This window comes from Coenobita brevimanus, chromosome 66 (assembly GCF_032717465.1).
Source record: "Coenobita brevimanus isolate Jiangsu-jjx chromosome 66, ASM3271746v2, whole genome shotgun sequence".
NCBI lineage: Eukaryota > Metazoa > Arthropoda > Malacostraca > Decapoda > Coenobitidae > Coenobita > Coenobita brevimanus.
Genome location: NC_137019.1, coordinates 20,711,819 through 20,737,812, shown reverse-complemented (window position 1 = coordinate 20,737,812; position 25,994 = coordinate 20,711,819). Strand labels below are relative to the sequence as shown.

The window sequence follows — 25,994 nt, the reverse complement described above, 5'->3', positions numbered from 1 at the left end:
CCCATCCATCCTCTCAGCTCTTCAGTTGCAAGCCTAGTCCCCCAGGCTTCGGATTCATGAACACACTACACATCATCCATCTAATAATTTTTATTTCTGTACATTTGATCCTACGAATATCCTCTTCCTTTACTGCCGAGGTCTCACTGCCATACAACATTACACACTCAACTCAAGCTGCATACAAAGATCTCTAGCACAGAGGGAGAGCTCTTACAGTGTTAGGAGAAGCAGCAGCTCCCTGAACTTCTTCCAGCCATTTCTTACCCCAGCCCCACCTCCAGTACATAACATATTCTGCAATAACAAAACTCCCCCACACTCAAGAACTCTCCAGCAAGACTTTTCCTTTCATGCCTTTCAGTCTGTACATGCTCTCCTCAACACACTGCACACACAAAATCAGCATCATTTACAGTCATCCTCTAATACCGCTACATCTCTTATGTATCCACTATTCACAGACACTGCACAAGGTGATTTGCTTCCCACACCCCTGTGGCAAACTGCATCTTGCCACTTTCCTTGTGCTTTGACAGTACCGCCACCCAAGGATGTGTATAGTCCTTGCCGCCACCAGCCCTAGATATCATCACTTTTGTTTTATCTGCATTTACACTCAAACCTGCTTGTAAAAACCTGTTTTTCTATATCCAGATGCCTTAATCCCATAAGGGGTGGCCACAAACAAATTGTTCCCGTCACCCTGTCCCCTGCCATTTTGCTGCCTTCTCTCCAACTTACACCCTCTCATATACCTCACTACACCATCCCTCCATCTCATCCTCAGTGTCCCCCTCCCTTTCCCCTCTCCACCACACACATACACTCTCCTAGTTAGTCTTTCACTTCATCCTCTCCACATGGCCAAACAAACTCAGTGTATTTCTCCTAACACTTTCTGTCACATACACATCTGCACCATAATGCTCCTTCACTTCCTCATTTGTCAGTCTATCTCTCCATGTAACTCTACATGCTCCTCTTAAATAACTCATTTCCTCTGCTCACACTCTTGGCTTGTGTTCTTCCAGTAAGGTCCAAGCTTCGATTCCATTCATGAGAGTGGGTATGACAATACTGTCATGCAGTGACTTTTGTACTTCCATGCTTACTTCCTTATTTCATATCACTGCTTTTAATGAAACAGCAATCCCTTTTCTCTGCTGCACCCTTTTATGCACTTCATCCTCTAAGCTTTCATCCCTACTCATTGCACTACCCAAGTACTTATATGCATCAATTTTCCATTTCCTCATTATCTTGCCTCACTGTGCATCCAGTGACTTCATTTCTCTTGAAGACTACAACTTTACTCTTTCCTACATTCACCTTTAGATTCCATTTCTTACATACTCTCCCAAACTCATCCACCAGGCCTTGCAGTTCCCCTTCATGATCCCTTATCAATATAGTATCATCTGCAAACAATGGAACAAGAAGTTTTCATATGCTGCCCTCTCTCATCAGAGCTACTCCAGCATCCACTACCCAACCTTGTATCTCTCTTATAACTCCATCCATATACAAATTGAACAACCATAGAGACATTACACGTCCCTGTAACTATCACATAATGAATTGTTGTATATCGTCAACTATAACATTAGTTCGGTTGGGATACATTTTTGACCAAGGGTCACCAGCACAACAGAGTCTAAAAACAAGTTTCCAACTTACTTCAGCTGATAGCTGTTTAATTTCACTGTAGCTTACCACCAAAAATAAGTCCAAAAATTATTTCCAACTTGACTTGAGGTAGTAATTATTTCACCACATTGTATTTCACTGGCTGCTTAACCTTCGACACCACACCATTGTTCATCACTGACATTAACACCCCAGATAGTGACTGAGTTCAGTGGCCATCTTGGAACAGACCAGTGGCTGTAAGCTTGTGTGTTGGTGATCATATAAGCAAAACTAGCAATCATAGATCAACCAGTGAGGCATCATACAGGATGATAATGCTCTTACAAGTGACAATTCTATCATATATTGAAAAGAGATCCTAACTTTTTCATAAATGTATAGGCGATTCATTGCATGCCGGCTGATCGCATAACAAGGGTCTGCTGTATATAGATTTTAGTGTCCAACAATAATTTTGGGATTATGTGTAATCAAACAATAATTGAAAGCAATGCTGTAGCGGTCCTTACAATTAAAGGTTTTACAGGACTGTAGAAATATAGTATACTATAGCTGGTTTACTGGGTCTGTAGAAGAATTTAATGATGATGCAGTACAGCACTGTTATTTTTTTCAGGACAACAAAACGAGAGCAGACATTCTATGATGGAGAAGAAGGGCATCCAGCTGGGATTCTGCACCTACCAATGGATACGCCTTTCTGTCCTGACACACGCAAGATACTTGATGATTGCTGCAAGGAATTAGGTTTTCCATTTCATGCTAAAGGTTAGGTTCATAATTATTTAGCTTTCTTGCTGTTTTAAAGATTAATAGAACATGCCAGTGAGTGATTGCTTTTCTTTACTCACAATGATTCAGATCACCGAAAGGTGACTGAAAGTTTTTCAGTCATGTAAATGTATTAGGGGCTTATAGGTAGTAGATGGGTACCCCCATCAACCCTGGAAGGTATCACTAAGTGAGTGAAATGTGGTTACAAGCCTGGTAACTGGCCATATGGCCCTCACTCTTATGCAGGGAACATTCAGCCGTAAGTACAGTCACTCAGTGTTCTTTCTTCTGAGTGAATGTATGTAGAGTCAGAATCCAAGCTGAGACTCACATTGTTACAAATCTTACTTCACATCTTAAATTTCTTTTTCCCAATAGCTTCCAGCAAATATTAGAAGTAATAAGCTGGTTTTGGCACTTGGCACCTGAGATAGCTTCCAATCCACAGTCACTTCAGCTGTACCTTGACCAACCACAATAAGGAGATTCCTTAAGAGGAAGCATGGCATCACTTTTATGTATGTACTGTATACAGTAGGGGCATAGGTTTGTCTCCCACATTTATATGTTCTAGAATCATATATCCTAGCCTTAGGACCTCTACTCCATGTGAGGGATAAAATAGAATTAGCTGTTATATTTAGGTATGTAAGAAAGCAGGTTTTTATAGCCAAAAAGCAATTTTATACCTATTGTGAATAAACTTGGAGATGTCCTCTGGAGGAAGGCTGAAAGTCATTGTAAGACAACATCCAGGCTTATTAAGTGGTGACAAGAAGACACATTTAATTGTCTTCAGTTATAATGCTGTACAAATGTATGTGGACCTTCTTCCAAGCTTGATGATATGGTCTCTCTTCATTTAAAGTGATTGTTCTGCGGTGTGCACGGCAATCCATCCTCTTGGTACCAAATACAGTGCCATTTTTTTCAGTACCATAGTCACTGCTTAAGTGTTGTGTGTACAAATTGCTCTGTGTACTGTCCAAAGGAAGATGAAACAGAGAATCCTTGGGTAGGGCCACAATAAGTGGGTACCTCCAGATTCATTCATTGTGAGTGAAAAATGAGGGTTTTGCACTGCAGAAACATAAATTTTTCACAGTATGCTCCCTCCATGATGGTATCTCTAGGAAAAATGCCCAAGGTAGATGGTGGAAAGAAGAATATAAAAGTCTTGTTTTTTGTTATATGAATGGAAGAGTAGGCGATGAAGTACAAAATATTGTAGTAAGGTAGCATGCAGAGAGAATGAATAGGAATGGTGAATTTATATTAGAAGTACAGTGGGATGTGGAAAAAATTACTAGGAATGGCTAGTTTTTATTAGTATGTGCATAAAGATCAGTGTTCTTAGCTAATACATACTTTGAGCATGGTGATTTATACATATACTGTATTTGGCAGAGAAAAGAAAGTGAAGGGAGCAGAAGGCAGTTGTAGATTATATAATGGTAGCTAAATGAAAAATTGAGGAGAGCTGTAGATGCAAAAGTAGTTTTGATTTTTTTTTAGTAGGTTCATATCACATTGCAGTACAGTAGGGCACTAGGTTGGCAAAAAGCACTTTCATGGCAGCCATCAAACAATGTATTCCCATGATTGCATATTCACAACTAAAAAACGTACTTTCGAGCCCTCCGGCACTACAAGTTTTTTTGTCTCACCTTGGTGACACCAGGCCAACACTCAGTTTGGGCCTGTTTCCCACACGTGCTCATTGAGTCCGCAAGTTGAGTGTTACTCTTGCATGTCTTTGATTAGTAATTGACAGAAACATGTCACCTTGTGCACCAAGTGGAGCCGGAGGTGGACCTGGTATTAGTGGATATGGTGTAAGAAGGCATGAACCTAGAACAGCAGGCAGTAAAGGGAAGGCCAAGTGTGACCACTGCAGGGGAGTGAAAAAAACGCAGGTACAGGTAACCCTCGTGAATTGCGGACCCTCAAATTTGTGGGTTCGTCCCTCATAAGAAATAATTTTACAGATCGGAATCCGCGGGGTAGCATTGGGGCTGATTTGCGGTACATTAGCCACGTCGGTCTCTTCCCACACTTTCCTGCATGCCCAGTCCTGTCACCCTCATGCTAAACTGCTGTGCTACTGCGCCACCCTACCTCATCTCATTCTCTGCCCAGCCATTATTGCAAGCGTTTCAGCCTTCCGCAGTAATCCCTTTATTATCTGGACGCCCACTATCTGGACTCCCCATTACCTGGACATTATCGGTCCGGGCCTTTGGAACCCAAAAATGGCCAAAAAACATAGAAAAACAAAAAAATCTGACATTTTTTCAACCGTACTTTGAAATTGCCACTCAGCGCCGAACAGCTGTGTTTATGCGAGCCCCTTTCTTCCCCCTCCCCTGTTACTACCCAGCTACCATCCTGACTAGACGCTCATTGCAATGGATGCCACATGTGCTCATTTTTGTGAATAAACAGTGAATGAACTGCAATACCTCACCACTAGACCACATGGGAATTTACAATGTTGTGCAGTGTTTTGAAATTAGAATTCAGAGTGCAGAGATTAAGTACAGAGTGCAAACTGGCAGTTGAAACTGGCTTGGTGCAATTAAGAACAGAATGTGCAGTGTTAAACAGTTATAATTCATAGTGGAAAGGATTAAGTGCAGCACAACACTGGATTACTGTACATGCTTCAAGAGCATTTTCACCACTGCCAGAGCCTTAGAGGAGGCAGGTTAACCTTCGTAATGAACGACCACGGACGTGTTGTAAGTACCCTGTACACTGCTAAATATTTTCCATACTCACTTCTGATTCCTCATTCTCTGGTTCCATTTCATTTATTTCATGCTTTCTGTCCCTTATTTGTGTGATTAGGGTCTTAAATAGGTGCTGTGCAGGTCCAGTAGGTGTTTTCAAAGTTAGGCTGTTAGGGTCCATAAGTACCAGTTCAGGAGGCAGGGGCCCACTATCCGGATGGACCCACTTTCCGGACATGCCTTTGGCTCTGTTACATCGGATATTGCAGGGATTACTGTATCAAACTTCTCACTCTCTGCCCAGCCACCATCGCGTGCATTTCAGGCTCCCGCAATTATCAAATTTTCTATCTTTTATTGTGTCTTAGTCCACTCACGTGTGCAAAGATTACAGTAGCTGCTATTGCAGTGCTGTACTATAGTGTTGAGTTAATAACTGCCTTATTTTGTGATTTTTTTTTTAGTGCCCTTTAGTGTCATAACTTCCAGTCCCATGTGTGCGATACTGTTTTCCGCTATAGGCCCTAAGTAAGCTGCCTCTCCTAGTGCTGAGCGCACTACCCATAAGTGCCAGAAGAAAGTGATGAGCCTTGAGGAGAAGGTCTGTCTATTGCCAGACGCCTCAATCCTGTTCGGGGTGGCCACAAACAAATCGCCTCCACGTCACCCTGTCCACCGCAGTTTCACTGCCCTGCTCCCAACTCACACCCCCTTCTCTCATATACCTCTCCACCCCATCCCTCCATCTCATTCTTGGCCTCCCCCTCCCCCTTCTATCCCCTTCCTCCTCACTCACATACACTCTCCTCGTCAGTCTTTCACCCTCTATCCTCTCCACATGGCCAAACCACCTCAGCGTATTCCTCCTAACGCATCCTATCGCATACACATCCACACCACAACGCTCCTTTATATCCTCATTTGTCAGGCTGTCTCTCCATGTGACTCCACAGGCTCCTCTTAAATAACTCATTTCCACTGCTCTCAATCTTGACTTGTGTCTTCTCCAACAACGTTCAAGCTTCACTTCTATACGTTAGAGTTGGTATCACAATACTGTCATGTAGTAACTTTTTCACTTCCATGCTCACTTCCCTTTTTCTTATCACTGCTTTCAAGGAACCAGCAACCTTTCTTCCCTGTTGTACCCTTTCAAGCACTTGACCCTCCAAACCTCCATCATTACTCATCATACTTATAACCATACCCATTAACAACTTCTTTATTATTAAAGTATTGTATACAGTAGGACAGTATATGTATGTGATGTTTTATGTGGTTTCAGCTCCCTAAAATGGTTTTTAGGGTCCTACAAGGATAATTTCATACTATATGGGCATTTTCTGGGGCGGGCGTCCTAAGTTCGCTTCCATCGCAGGGGTCTGTGTCTCCAACCCCAGCGAATATGGGAGGAGACCTGTATGATGACAAGTTTAAAAAATAAAATTGTGGCGGAAATGGAGAAAGGTGCTCATAACTCTGAAATATGGAAAATATATAATGTGCCAGAGCTGACTGTGTGTAGTATGAGAAAACAGCTTGAGTGAACTTAAAAGCCAATCTAGCCCTTGTGAAGAAGTAATTTAAACCAGGTGCTGGAGGTGGACAAGTGAAAACAGTGACAGAGTACAGCTCAGTAATGCTAGTGGTTGAACATTACTTGTTTGTTTGTTACAGTGGTTGAATAGTAGGACCCAGGAAGACGTTAGTGTGTCAGGGTCTGAAATTAAAGACCAGGCCCACCTATATTGTGATGCAGTTGCAAAGAAACCTAATGTTGCATCACTCCCAGAGTTCACTGCATCATGGGGTAGGATACAGTATTTTTTTATGTTTTTATGTTTTATTGTTAATTTAATGATACAGTAAAATCTCACTACAGCGGACTAACTGGGGCCGAAGTCATTCTGAAAAAAGTGACATCTGGACTTCCCCTTGCAAACCCAGACTTTTTACAATATAGCAGACATTAGTCCGGATCGCACCAACCATTTTTCACTATGGTGTCATTGACTGTTTTCACTACCACTGCAGTACTGTATTGTATTATATATTCACAACAATAATTAAATGGTATACAGTATTCATTTATATATATATATATATATATATATATATATATATATATATATATATATATATATACTTTGTGTATATATATATATATATATATATATATATATATATATATATATATATATATATATACTGTGTATACATATATATATATGTATATTGTGTATATATATATATATATATATATATATATATATATATATATATATATATATATATATATATACCAAGTCAACAATTCACTAAAAGATAAAACTCTCCAAAATGGTTTGATGGCAATTGTGCCAGAGCAACAGCCCAAAAGTCATTAGCTTATAACTCTTACTTAAAATCAAAAACATCTGAATCACTCTCCCAATTTAAAATTGCTAGAAATCATGCAAAAGCTGTATTAAATCTATCTGAATCAAACTTTCTTCAAAAGCAAGTATCAAAACTACTTAACAACCCTAATGACAATAGAATATTCTGGTCAACTCTTAATTCTTTCAATAATAACTTTAACAAGACATCTTCCATTCCCCCACTAAAATCTTCAGATGGCAATATTACAAATGACCCACGTGGGAAAGCAGATATCTTTGCTAGTCATTCATTCATTCATTCATTGCCAGATGCCATGTAACCCAAACGGGGTGGCCAAGGGCTTAGAGTTAATTGTTTTACAGGGAGGGGCACTAATCCCCCACCAACCCCACTTGACACATAGGGAGAACGTTATGCCAACAGCATCTGTTGTTCCCAGGCGGTCACCCATCCAAGTACTAACCAGACCCAACGTTGCTTAACCCTTGCAAAATACTCTACCATAAATGATACCAGCCAGAATGTCTCAGTACTGGAACTTGATTCTCCCGATTTTGCCCCACTTAAAATACAGACAAGATTCGTAAAATCCATCCTAGACAATTTACCTACCAACAAAGCTCCAGGCCCAAATGGAATTCCGCCAATTGTTTTGAAAAAGTGTTCCCCTGAACTTGCCTCTGTCCTAGCTAAATTATTCAGACTATGCATACGTACTTCTTTATTCCCAAATTCATGGAAAGAAGCCAATATCCACCCAGTTCCGAAGAAAGGAAATTTGTTTGACCCCTCCAATTACAGACCAATAGCTGTCACATCTTCTCTTGGTAAGGTATTTGAAACTTTAATTAATAAGCATATTGTTAAACATCTTGAATCCAACAACTTAATTATTGATAGACAATACGGTTTTCGCCACGAAAGATCCACCATTGACATACTCAATCTCTTATCTCATACCATCCATCAATCAATTGATCTTTTTGGAGAAACTCATGCAGTAGCTCTTGATATCTCTAAAGCTTTCGACAGAGTATGGCACCGTTCCCTGCTGTCCAAACTCCCTTGCTATGGACTAACGTCTTTTGTTCCTTTGATTTCTTCTTGTCTTAGTGACAGGAAAATAAGAGTAAAAGAAGATGATGTATATTCGAATTTCCACTCAGTTAACGCCGGCGTGCCGCAGGGATCAGTTCTAGTGCCAACCCTATTTCTGGTTCATATTAATGATCTCTTATCTGTCACTCACAATCCCATTCACTCATATGCAGATGACTCAACACTACATAGTTCATTCACACTCAGACATCCATTTACAAAGTCTAATATCTCTGCCTCTCAACTCAGTACAGCCATCTCCATAAATCAAGATCTATCTACAATCAGTGAATGGGGACAAACAACCTTGTCTCTTTTAATGCTAGTAAAACTAAATATATACAGTTTACTAATAGACAGATATTACCAGATTCGTACATTACCTTCAGTGCTACTAATATTCCCATCTCCAAAAATATTGAAATTCTTGGTGTCTCACTTAACAGTGCCCTCAGCTGGACCTCTCATGTCAGATCACTTGCTAAAACCGCCTCAAAGAAACTTGGATTATTGTACAGAGTCCGTAACTTCTTTGCCGATGAGCAGTTAGCTATATTTTATAAGAGTCATATGCGCTGTCAGCTTGAATATTGCTCACCCTTGTGGAATGGTTGTGGAGAGGTTGCATTAAGACAACTAGACAAAATTCAGAATAAAGCTGTTAGAATCATTAACAACCCTGCCATTACATATAAAGTACCTCCCCTGCAAGTAAGAAGGAATGTTGCCTCCCTTGCATTATTTTACAGATATTTTTTTGGCAAATGCTCAGACGAAGTTGCGTCCATGGTGCCACCTCTCCATGCCTTCCCTCGTGCTACACGGGCATCTGGTAGCGCTCATGACTGGAATGTCACTCAACCATATTGCAGAACTTCTGCCTATCAGAATTGTTTCATTCCCCTAACTGCATCTCTCTGGAACTCGCTTCCCCAGAGTTGTTTTCCTCCAAATTTCAACCTACAACTGTTCAAGTCTAACTGTTACAGATATTTTATGAACAGAGGACACCAGTAATCTGGTGTATGGATTATTTTTTCCCCATTTGTTTTTCCTTCCTTCGTTCTGTTATTTAAAAAATATATATATATATATATATATATATATATATATATATATATATACTGTATATATACAGTATATATATATATATATATATATATATATATATATATATATATATATATATATATATATATATACTGTATATATACAGTATATATATATATATATATATATATATATATATATATATATATATATATACTGTATATATATATATATATATATATATATATATATATATATATATATATATATATATATATACTGTATATATACAGTATATAAATATATATATATACACAGGGTGTAACGTGACGTATGACAAAAACTTACACCAGTGATCCATCATGTAATTTTGAGTATATTTTGTTCTATAAACATATGCTCTCTGCGACCCCAGTTCAGTACCCAACATTTGGCTGTTTTGTGTAAAAGTTTCGTCTCTTGCATGTGCCATTGGATGAGAGCTTCGCAGGGCGACGGGAGACGAGTATTATTAGCTTATACTGTATTGTACATAAAAATCCCATATCCTATCAGTACACATGAGTTTTAAGAAGAAACTTGATGTAGTCTATTGATTCTTTAACATCAGGTCATGCATTCATGCAATTCTTTTGCAAAAATCGACTGTAATTAAGGATTAAATTCAAATTTTATGGCTTGCAAGGGAGTAGGGAGGGAGGGAGGAGAGCTGGTTGTTGTTGCCAGTTATGTAATACTTTATTTGGTTTGTAGGATGTTGCTACCAGCATTATCATAACATCCACAGCTCATTCAGTGAAAGAACATTACTGTATTGAGTGACTAGCATCACTTTAAGTAAGGAGTAATATTATTATTCATTACAACTTTTCTGCTGCAAGTAAACGTGGCACCATTTTTTTCATATGATTTTGACGTGAGAACAGTGATACAGGATTGCCAGTGTAAGGACTATGCAGCTAGACCTATTTTTTGTTTCTGCTTGTGGCACAATTTAACATCTGGCAACATGATATCTACCTACATTCTGGATATTTTTTGCCATTTTTAGGTGATATTCTAGTGATTTTATCGTATTTTCTAGCGATGTTTTGCAGTGTTTATTATCTAGCGACATTTTAGCAAGTTTTCAGGACTAAACTAGCGAGATTGATGATTAGGACTTGGCAACCCTGCGTCCACTGTCACTTGAACGGGAACATTTTCAGGGGATGCACACACTTCATTTACTGTTCTTTGCGTTCTGTTGTTGTTCACCGGGTTCAGCTTCACATGTTCATGAAACAGCATGCCACGTACATACAGCAATGAAAAATATGCAGATATCGTGTATTTTTTTACGGATTCTGCGATGGTAATGCCAGTGCTGCAGAGAGGAACACAGGTGGAGATACCCAATGGCGCCACGTTTACTTGCAGCAGAAAAATTGTGATAAACAAAATTCTTCCTGACTTAAAGTGAGGCTAATCTCCCTTTAGAATAACGTTTTTTCACTGAATGAGCTGTGGGTGTTATGATAATGCTGGTAGCAACATCCTACAAACCAAATATTACATAACTGGCAACAACACACCAGCCTTTCCTCCCTCCCTCCCTACTCCCTTGCAAGCCATAAAATTTGAATTTAATCCTTAATTACAGTCGATTTGTGCAAAAGAATTGCATGATGTTAAAGAATCAATAGACTACGTCAAGTTTCTTCTGTTAAAACTCATGTGGACTGATAGGATATGGGATTTTTATGTACAATACAGTATAAGCTAATAATACTCGTCTCCCGTCGCCCTGTGAAGCTCTCATCCAATGGCACATGCAAGAGATGAAGCTTTTACACAAAACAGCCGAATGTTGGGTACTGAACTGGGGTCGCAGAGAACATATGTTTATAGAACAAAATATACTCAAAATTACATGATGGATCATTGGTGTAAGTTTTTGTCATACATCACGTTACACCCTGTGTATATATATATATATATATATATATATATATATATACAGTACAATCCCAGTTAATCAGAAGGCTCGGGGAATTTACCTTCCCGGTTACAGATTTTTTCCGTATTTCTGATATTCAAATCAAGTCTATACAAAGGCTATAATTCTCACGGCAGTAAATACAATTCAGGTACTCACCACTCACATCAAGGGCCACACTAAGAGGTTCCACCTGAAAAATAGCCTCGTAAATATACACCATGGTCATAATGCACGTGCATGCAATGCCTAGCAGTACTGCAAAATGCACAGCTCTATTCTGTTAACTACTGAATCAATCGGTGTGTGGACCTTACTCATAGAAATGGAAAAATAAATAAAATCTTGAACATTTATTGGTGAACTGAAAATCTTGAACATTTATTTTGAACTGATGTTATGTCAAGACTGCACTGTAGAATTATCACGACACCTGTGCCCCCACTTGAGCTTTGTTTACGGTCCCGGCCCCAACTGATCGCCACCATTCCACCCCTCACCCACCAGTCAGCTGTTTTGCACCATTCTGTTAACTACTGAAGTATTCGTTGTATGTACTATACTCATAAAAATGGAAAAATAAAGAAATAAAATCTTGAACATTTATTGGTGAACTGATGTTAAGCCTGCACTGTAGAATTATCATGACACATGTGCTCCCACATTAGCATTGTTTATAGTCCCAGCCCCGACTGTATTTCTTCCCCACCCGACCGCCACCATTCCACGATTCCACCCCTCACCCGCCAATCAGCTGTTTTGCATAAAATAAAATAATTGATGTACAGAGTGCAAGCATATTATTTTTATTTCTTCCATCAAGTAAACATTCATTCTTATTAATTTTTTTTTTTTTTTTCAACTCTGCCAGTGCATATGCATTCTAAGATAAATTAATGTGGTGCAAGTTAGAGTTGGTCAGTTAGGAAGAAAAACGCACCGGCGTTTGCTGTTTGCTGATTTGCTATCCGGAGGTGTCTGGTTTATGAATTCCATGCCTGTCTTTGAGACAATTTAACCATCCAATACTGAAATCACGCTCGACTTCTGTATTCATTTTACTGTGAAACTCTCTTGCTTTTTCTTGTATAAGAGGACCAGAAATACTTGCTCCCTTAGATCTTGCTAAGCAAAACCACTTGTACGATGAAGAGTATGTCTGTTTTCAATGGACTTACTTGTTTCGCTTTTCATGAAAAAATTTTATTGAGCTTGGATGCTTGGGTTTTGATGTCATAAATCATTGAATTTCCTACATTATATTGTCATCAGTATTTTATAATGTTCGCATTTTTCAAGTCTGTTGCATATGTCCAGCTTCTGTTTCAAGGTAAGCACGACATGCTTATGTTTAGTTTGCTCTTTAGGCATTTTGGAGTGTAGGAATACCATTTATTAGAGCAACACAACAGCAAGAGAGCTTGTTTACTGTCTGGTGGTAAAAAGCAGACTGGTGATTTATGGAGGGTGTGGAGGATGACTGAATTCAAGCAGGGGAAACAGGGGGAGAGGAGGGGTGGTTAAGAGGATATACTAGGGATTTACATTAGCCGGAAATGCCTTCACCTCGTTTTGTCCGACTTCACCCAGCCTCGCGTAACACGATAAAACGGCGGTTTGGCAGTCCATTCAAATTGGCGTACAGTTATAACTTGCTGACACATTCACCAGCCCTTGAGTTTTCCCGTTTTTCTGAGTATTCCGTTTGTCTGGATACCGGATAGCAGAGATTGTACTGTATATAGATATATATATATACCCCTGAAAATTAGTTATTAAAGTATTAATTAATCAATAATAAGTATATTAATAGAATGATGGGGAATTGTCCATGTTTTGACGGTGAATAGACTTGATGGTGAAATGTTTCAGAACCGTATGTTTGGGGTGAGTCAACTGTTCATACAATAAAGGAGGAGAACATAGCATGTGGGAGACAGTGAGGGCTAGTGCTCCAGACTGCTAAAGTGTCTCCACCTACGCCTGTGAATTGTCTTGGAACCTGTGAATTGTCTTGGAACCGCATGTTTGGGGTGAATGAGTCAACTGTTCATACAATAAAGAAGGCAGAATGTAGCATATGGGAGGCAGTGAGGGCTTGTGCACCAGGCTGCTGAAGTGTCTCCACCTACGCCTGTATTTGTCAGGTTTCAGTGTTAAATTTCTTACATTTTTGTTGTTTTTCATACTTTATGCTAGTTTATAAGGTGTATGTAGTGCATAAACAGTATTATTCAGATGTAATATACTTGATAGACATGCGTAATTATGTGCACACAAGGGCAAAATATATACGTGAATTTACCACAAACGCGAAGGGTCTGGGAACCTAACCCTCGCGTGAATTAAGGGCCTACCTGTGTGTATATATATATATATATGAGGCGTCTAGAGCCAAAGGGGCATCCCCACCAATATACTGGTTTTGAGTTAGGTAGGGGAGACAACCGGCTTAACCCTCTTCTCAGTGACAGCACTGGTTGCCATACAAGATTCGGCCTTCTGGACAGTGGTAGAGGGGCTCAAAGTCACGTGGTTTTGTCCATGCTGCCGGGCGAACAAATCAGAGCAGGCAGGCATCTAAGCCACACAGCCCAAACCAATTAGCATTCTCACTCTCTGCCACTCCCCCAGAGCAGCCAATCAGTAAGCGTGTGGCCCGCCCGGTGTGCTGGTGAGACTTCCCTCCCGTATTAACTGAGGTGTCTAATTATTACGTATTGGATTTTTACCCCATTTATCGTAGATTATTGGTGACATGATGAGCTGTTGTTATTGGGGTTGAAAGGGGGGGTGACAAGATGAGTTCATCACATAGTTACAGTGAGGAGGTGGTGCCTATAACCTCTCGTAAGTGTCAGAAGTGTGTGGAGAAGTGGAAAAAGGTAGAATGGAAGAGGAAAAGAGAGTGGTGAGGGGAGACAGCGGGAGGGGGCGTGGCACCGAGGAGGCAGAGTTGGATGTCGTTCTCCTAGATGACGACCCCACCATTTAACCCCCCACTATCCCTTCTCAATTTACTTAAGCACTACACTACTTTTTTTTTTTTTAGTGTTATTATTTCAATCTATTATGGTAGAGGAAAAATAATAACTGCATTGATTTCAGATTTAGTTGTCAAAAACGTGAAATTACATTAATAATCATTCGTTTATTAATATTAAGTGAACTGGAATCTTCAGTTAATAAATTTTTGTACATTAATACATTCGTTGATGTTTTTTCTGCCATGTTTTTAAATCCCTACAATATGTTATTATGCCCATTTATAAATTGGGGGTTTGGTTTACTGCCTATTTTGTGGTTACGGTTATTACTGTTTTGTTTTTTTGGCTGTACATGTAGAGCGTAGGCGCTGATGATCATTTAGATGTATAAAAGGTCTGTTTATTGCCTTCTGGTTATGATGTTGCCATAAACACAACTTTAAAGCGTCATAACTCAAAAGTACATTTTGGCGCCGATGCCCCTTTGGTTCTAGACGCCTCATATATATATATATATATATATATATATATATATATATATTTCCAGTGTATGGATACATACTAATAGAAGCAGAGTTGGAAAAAATTCCCTTAACAAAACTGAAAAAAATTAAAATTAGGTCAGTGTGAATTGAAGCAGGGTGAACTCTGGCTACTTACTGAAAGCTTAAAAGAGAACTGAGGAGGTTTTTGACAGTAGAAACTAGAGTACTAATAGGAGCAGAGTTGAAAAAAATTCCCTCAGCAAAACTGAAAAAAATTAAAATTGGGTCAGTATTGTTACATGTGCGTCTCACATTGCCACAGGCTCCAACAGCAGTAGTTCAATACAGGAAGGACGTTGCCTAGTGAGTTGTTCTTCCTATGGTCAGTCTTTAGATGTACAGTACACAAGATCAGCTGATGCAAAAATAAATGCTGGCTTCCTAAAGTTCACTGTCTTTATTTTCCAAGTAATTCCACTTAATGCTTTCCAACTTCACTGTTGTCACAAGCACTGGAGCTATACAAACTTTACTAACAGCTATTACACTTAATGCTTGACAACACTTCACTGTTATTACAAGTTCTGATGATATACAAACTTCAATAAACACTTCACTGTTTTCACAACTACCGGTACTGAAAAATATACAGTACAGACTACACTGACACTCCACTGACACTCAAACTCAACTGAAAACTGACTGAACTTGAAATAGTCCCTTCCCCATCCTTAAGCTTGCATTACTCGAGAAACTTCTACATTCTGCGAGAACAACAGTTGCCAACTTGGAGATAACAAAACATGCCAGAGTTTTCTTACATTATATAACACTCTAAATCATTTATCATACGAACTTAAATTACAACATTTAACAAGCGGTCACTTAAATAAAACATTATAAAGAAAATAGAGCACAAAAACTAATGTACAGCTTATGAAATAACTATGCTCACAAACAGCAGGCAAACTGGCAACTCTGACTCGTACCGAAACAGACGGTATGAGAAACATCGAGAAGCTCCTTGACTACCTAACTGGCAAATCCCGCTTCTTAACATAACACACTAAATCATTTACCATACGAACTTAAATTACATAATTTAACAAGCAGCCACTTAAATAAAACAGTGTAAAGAAAAAAGAGCACAAAAACTAATGTACAACTTATGAAATAACTACGCTCACAAACAGCAGGCAAACTGGCAACTCTGACTCGTACGAAAACCTACGGTATGAGAAAGGCCGAGAAACATCGAGAAGCTCCTCGACTACCCAACTGGTAAATCTCGCTTCTTAACACTGGCATCTCCTTCCTCCCCAAGCTGTTGCTGTTCCTCCTCCATTTCCCCCATGAATGCATCTAGCTGTCCTTGCAGCCTCAGTTGTACTTCCCTCTGTTGTTCCTGTAAGCCTCATAAAGTGTTCATATCTTTCCTTGTGTTCTTCACATTGTGCCTCTAGTTGTTCACTCTACTTGCAGTTGGACACTTTGTGCTTGTAACTGTTCTTTGAGTTCTTTATTTTGTGCCTGTCATTGTTCTTTTTGTTCTTCACTCTGTGCCTGTATTAGCTTCACAATTGTCGCTAGGGAAATTTCCTCTTCCTGCCCAGCTCGAGACCTAGTCTTCATACCTTCTGTTTCCATGTCGAAGGTTAGACTCACTGCAGCACTGAAATTATCCACACTCCTGACACCAGTGTTGCGTCTGCGTCCCACACTGCCAGAGGCTCTAACAGCAGTGGTTCAGTACAGGAAGGATGTTGCCCAGTGAGTTGTTCTTCCTATGGTCAGCCTTTAGGTGTGCAGTACACAAGATCAGCTGAGGCGAAAATAAATACTGGCTCCTTAAAGTTCACTGTCTTTATTTTCCAAGTAATTCCACTTAATGCTTTCCAACTTCACTGTTCTTACAAGCACTGGAGCTATACAAACTTTACTAACTGCTGTTACACTTAATGCTTGACAACACTTCACTGTTATTACAAGTTCTGATGATATACAAACTTCAATAAACACTTAACTGTTTTCACAAGTACCTAAAAATATACAAACTACACTGACACTGCACTGACACTCAAATGCAACTGAAAACCGACTGAACTTAAAATAGTCCCTTCCCCATCCTTATATAAGCTTGCATCACTTGAGAAACTTCTACATTCTACGAGAACAACAGTTGCCAACTCGGAGATATCAAAACATGCCAGAGTGTTCTTACATTACATAACACTCTAAATCATTTACCATATGAACTTAACCCTTTCAGGTCTCCTGGCCACTGTAGTGGCTTTCTCGGTAGGAGTCTCCTAGCCACTTCCGTGGCAGCATATGTAGGCATGAATGAAAACTGTTGCATGAGGCTGGTGAATGAAAGAAGGATACGAGCCACTCCCCATACCCCTCTGCTTCTACCAGGCATGTGCAGATCACAACATTTTAGTTTACACAGTCAGGGAAGAGCCAATCATGGTGAGGGGTTGGGTTGCACGTATTGGCTTTATTATACTGTTGATCTGGCAATATTTTTTACTATTTTGGTATCAGACAGTTCATTTAGCAAAAGAGTATTGTTTGCAATATATTTTTATAGTCCTGGAGGATACATAGCTCTCACCTTCCTCCTCCCTTTCATATCCCCCTTCCTCCTCCCCCCTACCTCCCACCGATCCCCCACCCATCCACCTCCCACCCTTCCACCCTCCAATCTCCCACCCCCTTCTTCCTCCACCCTCCTACCTCCCACTGATCCCCCATCCCTCTACCTCCTACCCTCCACCCTTCACTCTCTCTCCAATCCCCCACCCCCTGCCTCCTGCCTACGCACATAGCTGCCGCGTCACAGGCAAGCAAGAGATTTCCGCGTTGTATGTCTCAAAATTTATTCATTTCCTGGGTGTTAGAGTATCTGATTGAGGGAAAAAATAAATACAGATTTATGATTTTAGGTATCTAAGGTTGTTTCTGTAGCCTTTTATACACGTAGCCTACCTTGCATTTATTTGTTACCAGGCGGACATACACGTGCAACGAGTGTTGCCTTTTTCATTGACAAATGATTGTTAGTGTCTCCTTACATTTTTCTGATTTATATTTCATGAGTTTCTCATATTTCCTGGTTATACTTAAAACACTGTCAATTTTGAAAAATAATAAATATTTGATCACTGTCCCTATTGCTACACAGGGTGTTACAGTTAGCAGCAATAAAATAAACATACGTACATACAAAAGGCAAGCTCGTAGGCTTACCCCCATGTCCTCACTCCCACAGCCTTAGACAGTACAATACTAAGCAAAATAAGAGCAAAGTAAAATAAATCTGTCGGTAGTAACTAGTAAGTGATAGTTTTATAAGATAAAAGGATCTTATAACTGTTTAGTTTGTTGTTTGTAAAGAAGACATCTCAAGAATCATTCACAAATCACGTGAGATATAATGTACGTATATTAGTGCACTGTTTTTTATGGAAATATATGGAAACAAACAATGCAATCATGTTGCCTACGCACCAAGAAATCACCTACCCACCAAGATGGCAATACTCACCACGCTACCACACACTACTTGCTATGCAACTTCCCATAATTTTTGCAGCACTTGTATGGTGAGTAGAGCTCTGATGTTTTATAGGCAGATGTGTATTGCTTCCTTGTGCATGAATATGGTATTTTTTTCTTTATTTTCAAACCTTGACTTTTTTCAAATATGTCTGTCAAACGTGACCTTGGGACCTATTTGAGACCTGAAAGGGTTAAATTACATAATTTAACAAGCAATCACTTAAATAAAATGTTAGAAAGAAAAAGAGCACAAAAACTGATGTACAGCTTACGAAATAACTACGCCCACAAACAGCCCACAAACTGGCAACTCTGACTCATACTGAAACCTGTGGTACGAGAAACGTCAAGAAACATCAAGAAGCTCCTCGACTACCTAACTGGCAAATCTGGCTTCTTAACAGTATGAAGTGAACCAAGGTGAACTCTGGCTACTTACTGATAGCTTAAAAGAGAAATGAGGAGGGTTTTGACAGTAGAAACCAGAGTACAAGCATGATGTATGGTGGGAATTGAAGCAGGATAACTTAAACTTTTGTAACAGTACTAAAATTTGGGCTGTTGAGCATGGCTGCTTGGAGTCCATCCCTACCCAGAGGACATTGACTGGAACTAGTTAGCTCTGGTACAGTTCCAGACTGCCTGAACTGGGCAGAAATGGATGAGGGATAGAGCTGGACAGAAATGCTGGAAAGCACTGGAGAAATTTGTGTTCTTCTTCTGCACGAAACCAGAAAGGCTAGCATGTTGAGGTCATTCATGTCTTGTGCAAGAATTATAGGTGTCTTGAAATAAGTCCACACTCATAAGTCCCACACTCTGGCCTCTGTGTCCAGAGCTTTCAGGAATAAGGTTTTTAGATGAAGTTGTAAGCCTTTTGATGTTATGGGGTGTCTTGAAGATAAAGAATTAATGAGGTTGAGGACCTTACTAAGGAACCATGAAGGAGAGAAGTTAAAAGTTAAGTCTAAAATAAAAGAACTCCATCCTGTACAGGAAAAAACTCTTTCCTGGATGACATTGCAGAACCTGTGCTCCTGAGGATTCTTTAAGGTGACATCATGTATAAAGTATAAGCTTGATTAGAGATATTTGGAGAAAAAGAACTCTGGTAATCCCACAGATAGCTACCATTCGAGTCATGTAATCCCTAGTTGACAGAAAATCAACAAAACGTCTTCCAGCTAGCCTTATATTAGCTTCGGATGGAACATTACAGTCCCTGAAAATGACCTCTTGTGTGGAAAGAGAAACAAATGATCGCCGTGAAAGACTAGTGACAATTTTAGTGTTCTGATTAAAGGTGCATTAAAGCTCAGAAGGCTTGCCCTTAATCAGCTCTCCCATAATGCTGATCACCTACAACATTTTAGGCTGTTGGTCAGTTTCTGAACTGTACTGCAGTGTGGGTAGAGCCATCACAGCCTGAGACGAGGGCCCAGATATGACATTTTCAAGTACTGCGTAGATGTATATCCCACAATATGGGGTACGTGACTGCTTGGAGCTTTACTGAAATGACGATTGAGGTGAAGTGAGTAAGTGGTAGGGGAAGATATATATGTGAGTGAGAAAGTGGATATTGAAAGTGTGAGTCACTGAATGACAGACTGAATGAATGAGTGAAGGCAAGTGAGTAAATGGATGTGAGTGAGTGAGCGAGCGTAGATTGGGTGGTTGTGAGAGAGTGAGTAGAATGCATAGAAAAGTACAGTACTGTATGTGAATGAGAAAGTGAATGGTTGTGTGAAGTCAGTGAGTGGATGCTTGCGGTCAGAGTATGAATCATTGGACATAATTTTTTATGAGTGACTGAATGTATGTCTGCTTGGACAAGTGAAGCAAGATTTTTGTGTATCATTGGTAGGCATATTTAAGGCCAGTTTGGGGTGGTTAAGGCATGCTTAGGGGGTCATTAGAAGTGACTCTGGGAAGGGTGTCTATCGTAAATCATTTTTTCCCCTAAACTCTGCCTTCCATAACCCAGTTTCCATGACACTGATTCTTATTGTCAACCAATTAGCTGTGTTATAGCCGATCCTACAGTGAGTAGGGTTCACTTAACTAATGATGTGGTTTTTTGAGTGTGTGCACCCATCTGAAACCTTGATCAGTTAAGGCTTCTGCAGAGAAATTGGATATAAAATGGAAGGAACCAGCACATTTCCACACACCAAGTGCTTTGGCTGCTGATTCAGGATCTGCTAACTCTGTCGCTGAACTCGGTGTTTTGCTAGATATTTGGGCTGTGGAGCATCGCTATTGATTAAAGTTCCAAACTGCCTGGGCTGGACGTAGGGGTGAGGAATACAGTTGGAAAGAAGAGCAGAAATGCTCTGGGGTTTTTGGCAGAATTACTATCATCCTTTCTCACAAAACCTAGAAATGCCAAACTTGTCAGTCTTGAACCTAGCTACTGCCTCTGTTTCTGAGACTCTGGTTTCCCAGGCTAGGGCTGTCAAGCGTGGAGCAGTGTTAAGGATTTTGTAAGTAGAGGATGGTGGTTGAAAAGAATGTCTTCAATCCATGGCACTGATATACCTGGACAGCTGAACTGCCCGGCAGTACAATCACACTCAGCTTCACAACTTCCCCACTCCCATCTCCTGAAAGAGGGTGGTGGGCTGCAGTGTCAGAACAAAGACACACTTCGTCAGTATTATAGAGGTGTCTAGAGATCACCAGTTTGCCAGTCCCTCATAGTTCTCTTAGTTGGAGAAATGAAAACCAGTTTTGCCCTACAAATATACACTTACCGTGAATGCAAAACAAGCTCCTTGGCTGTACCAAACTATTAACAAACACAAACACTACACCTCACAGTGGACTTGTGGCTGCAGCAGTATTCACACGCACACACACAAACACACACACACACACACACACACACACACACACACACACACACACACACACACACACACACACACACACACACACACACACACACACACACACACACACAAAATAATGTTTTTTATTACTTTCAATACTATATAGTTTACGTATACTTGTGGATGTATTTCTGCAGGAACGTAGGTCCACTAAAGCATTTTTTTTTTCATTCACAAATGGCACATCCTAAGAACCAGTTTATCTGCAGAGCAACTGAAAATTATTTGTTTTGTTCCAGTGCTGTACAGGTTGTTGATTTTGTGAAAGTTTTTGAGGGAGAGTTTTCATGTTTTTTATCTCAGTGGATTATTTCCAGTTAAATCCTGGTGCTCAACAATGCAATTTCCTCTTCTCTTTTAGGTACAGTTATGTCAGTAGAGGGGCCACGGTTCAGCACAAGAGCTGAGAGTCATATGTTTCGCCAGTGGGGTGGAGAAGTGATAAATATGACTACTGTCCCTGAGGTTTGTTGTTAATTTTGAGATGTTGCTTTACAGAATATGTGTCTCTGTTAAAATGTGCATTGGTACTAAAACAGTTTACATTATTCAAGACCCATAGACATAAAAAAAAAAAAAAAATAGAATTTTAAGCAGTGGAATTAATTTTGCAGTCCTTGTAGAAGTTATACATAATGGGACACTCCTATATGTTTTTTACTTTTACTGTTACAGTATTGGTCTGATTACATTAAGTAATCATCATTTTCAGCCTGTGTTAATCCATGGTAGGATGGAGGCCTACCCCAGCCTTCTCTGCTCCCTGACCTCTTCTGTTGCTGATACGTTCCACTTCAAACCAACACGTGGACATCTGTCCATGTGATATTTGTCTTACTGTTCTAATCATTCCATTTCTGAATTGCCATTCTTTTGGTTCTTTGTCTGTGAACTTCCCATGATCATTTGTGCTTTATCATGTTTTCAGTTCTGGATAATTTCAGACCTGAATGAAGTTGCCTTGCATTAGCTGTAAAATACAAATCCTCAGGCACATAGATTATTACTGTATTCGCAAGGATAATCTACTGTCTTTCTCATCCTCTCATTTTATTCCTCTGTGTGATACGTAACTTTATCCTTTCCAATCCCCCCCCCCCCAACCCACTGCATATGAGGCACAAGGCAAAGAAATTTTATTAAGCTTAGAACAAATGTTTGCTGCTAAAAGAGTAAAACAGGTGACAGCAAAGGACAGCAGAAAGAAAACTTTGTGAGAATAGTAAACAAAGCTTTATAAGTATCTGTTTCAGTCTTTACAAAATCATCTACAGAATTGGACTTCTTCCATGGAAGGAGAGTGATAACCAGAATTAACCCTTCCTGTGCTAGCTGAATGTAAATCAGGAAGAGACATCCATAGTGAGAGGGATGCTTATGAAAGTGGATGTGTTGTATTGGGTACATTTGTGTGTGCCAGTTTGTTTATATCATTGGTATAGATGAACATGGTGTGAACATAATCTTTACTAGCATACAAAAGTTCTAATCACAAGCACCCACTTTAAATGTCTGCCAAAGTTTGAGATTTAAACATTACTTAGGGCTAATATGAAAAAAAAAAAAAAGAAAGAAAAAACTACGACCTAATTCCATATACAGTAGGGTTGTGAAAAGGGCATATAAATGAGTTTAACCCATGGGTAGCAGCAGGGGGTTGCGAAACAGGCTGTGTAGTATGACACCTGTCCATGAAATATTTTCGCCCAACTTGTCATAGTTACAGAGTTATTGTGGTCAGAAATTTCCAAGTTGGTGGGAAACTGGCAGTCATATGAGCAGGACTCACTCCTGTCAAAGCCTCAGTGAGTTCCCAGTTAGTCCAGTAAGCCATAAGCTAAGCAATACATACTGCTTCCAGTAATTAATTTCATCCTTGCCTTTCTTCCTTTATCTGGTGTCAGCCTTGCATTCAATTCAAGCATCAAGAACTGGTTTTTCTAGATAGATTTGAGCCTTCTTTGTTTGCTGATTCCTTGGTAAATGGAACAGGAAGTGCAAGAATTTCATTCATAGAAGCTACTGCTTCTTTGTTTTTAGGCTTAACCTTAAGGATAGTGATGAGAGATAATAGGTAGCCTAATATCACCTAAAAATTGCATGCTGCTGCTGCTGCTGCAAGAAACTTCGTGGTGCGTTGTTAAAAATCCCACTCACTTGAAGTAAGCCGCACACCCCCAGAGCTGATGAGGAAAGTCGCATGCTACAAATTAAGGGTTGAGAAGGTATGAAAGTCCAAGAAGTATGTGGATGGATGATGTAAATGAAGGTGTGAATGTGTCTGTCATGAAAATTGTGGAAACGGAAAATTGACATAGGATAGAAATGGATTGAGGAAGTATGTATAGAGATTTTCTTTTCAAGGACTGCTTCCCTCCTCCCATCCCCAGTGGAATGGTCTACAGGTGGGTCCCGATCTTACGAGCTAATTGGGAGCAAGGATTTTGCTCATTAGCTGAATTCTCATTAAACAAAGTGAAGAACTTACGGGAAAAATAGGGTTAGAGAGCAAGGCTTCTGAGCAGCCTCCCCCCAAACCACCAAAACTTTCTGATAATTTTAAGCTGGAATAAGGGGTTAATACAAGGGGGTAATATACCTAACAGCATTAGAATATGGAAGAAAATCATATTCAGCAAGCAATTGGATGTCTTACTAGGGTTCAAATGTCTTCCAAGATGTATGCCAACTGTGCTTCACCACCGCTCAGCAGGCTCATTTCCTCTCTCCGAGGCCTGAGAGGGTGCGGTGGTGGAAGGCTGGTGGGAGAATCAAAGGCCCAACTCCTCCCGAATGGAGTGCTTAGAAAACATGGTGATGCAGTAATCCTGGGCACAGGAAACAGGCACACTTCAAGACCAACCTTGACTGGGTAAGCTATGGCTGGAAGAGTGTTTCTGAAGATAAGGCAGGAAGAGGCTCACAGAGCTAGCGTGCGACTCATTTCCTAGTCGCTGAAGTAAACACGGTGGACAGTTGCAGCACGACCCTTGTCTCGATTCACGTAAGTGCGGATTTTTAACTGCACTTTAAATAGGCAGTATTGCAAATTCCAAGACCTCGTATTAGCGAATTCTCTTTAAGCGATTGCTCGTTAACTGGGACTTGCCTGTATGTCTTACGGGCCCCATGGAGTCCAGTGTGTGTGAATCATATGGTCTGTGAGGTGGAGAGAGTATTTTGAGGCATGCCCATAACCACCTTGAGGCAGATGAGGCAGCTGCTTCGTCTGGCATCTCCTCTCCCCTTCCCCTCCTTTAGCAGCCTGCTCAATCCATCTCCACTCCAAAGTCCAGAGACTTGTTCTGATCACGTTCATAACTTTTAACTGATCCCTGTCATCCTCAACCCGCAGTGCTTATGAGCGGGTCATCGGGAGTGGATCAGTCCAACTCAGAACATACAACTGTAGCAACATTTTTAAAATTTTCCGAGTTATTTAATTTAAATCTGTTCAGATTCACCTGCAATTGCATTATTTGGTGCTAGGGCTAAAAAAAATTTCCAGGGGAGCATACCCCTGGACCCCCCTAGTAGGGCTTTGTTCGCCTCGTCTGTTTTCAAGTCCTGGTTATGGCCCTGTTTGATGGCTCGAATACAGTAGTCCCACATTTATCCAGATGTGTTCGTTATCCTGATGCTAGACCTTGGCTGTATTAAACCATTATCCAAATGTATTTGCTGTTATCCAGATATTAAAGTCCCCAAGAACTTCGGCTGGCTGGCTGACATGTTTGGTATCGTGGCCGCTGGGCTCGAACCGTGAGCGGGAAGTAGTCCATAACCCACAACCAGAACTAAAATGTCCGTCCACCCCTGTACTGAATGGTCAAAGCCGTGCACCCATCCGATCACTCCCAACGAACCTCCAGCACCCGAGTAATACAGCTGGAACCCGCAAACAGTGTCAAAATGTCGGTACGCATCCCCACCGAATGTCCAGTATCGCACGGCCACCTGGCTAAGTCTTTCCCAACGGCCACCACCATCAAACACAGACCACAAACCATGAGTACATGTTCGATGACAGCAGCCATCTGCCTCTCTGCTGAATGTCGGAATTTCCCGTCACTGCGAGTTGTGTTTCTGCATGGCAACGCAGCATCTAACAGACCACAAGCCACAAATAAATGTACAGTACATTAAAAGCGCCCATCTGCCTGTTGACAGAAGGGGGAGAATCCTGCCCACAGCCGTGCTTCTCCCCCCCCTCCTTTCTCTCCTACATACCCTCCTGGCTCCCCCTTCACTTTCTCAATCCCATCCCTCCTCCGTGGTGACAACACTGACTTGTGAGTTTTCAGAGTTTTTTGTGATTTATTCCACTGCTATTAATTGTATTGAAATTCCGCAAAATCCACAAGAAAGCTCATGAAAAAAGCATCTAGAAGTATGCT

General features: G+C 40.3%; 1 protein-coding gene across 2 annotated transcripts in view; it reads left to right on the top strand.

Moving 5' to 3' along the window:
- Mtap (Methylthioadenosine phosphorylase) overlaps positions 1 to 25,994 on the top strand; it is a 219,110-nt gene that overhangs the window by 114,269 nt on the left and 78,847 nt on the right. For both annotated transcript variants that reach the window (XM_080276702.1, XM_080276701.1), the window contains exons 4-5: positions 2,270 to 2,421; positions 21,959 to 22,062. In XM_080276702.1, coding sequence (XP_080132828.1) covers positions 2,270 to 2,421; positions 21,959 to 22,062 — 256 coding nt within the window. The remainder of the gene's footprint in view (positions 1 to 2,269; positions 2,422 to 21,958; positions 22,063 to 25,994) is intronic.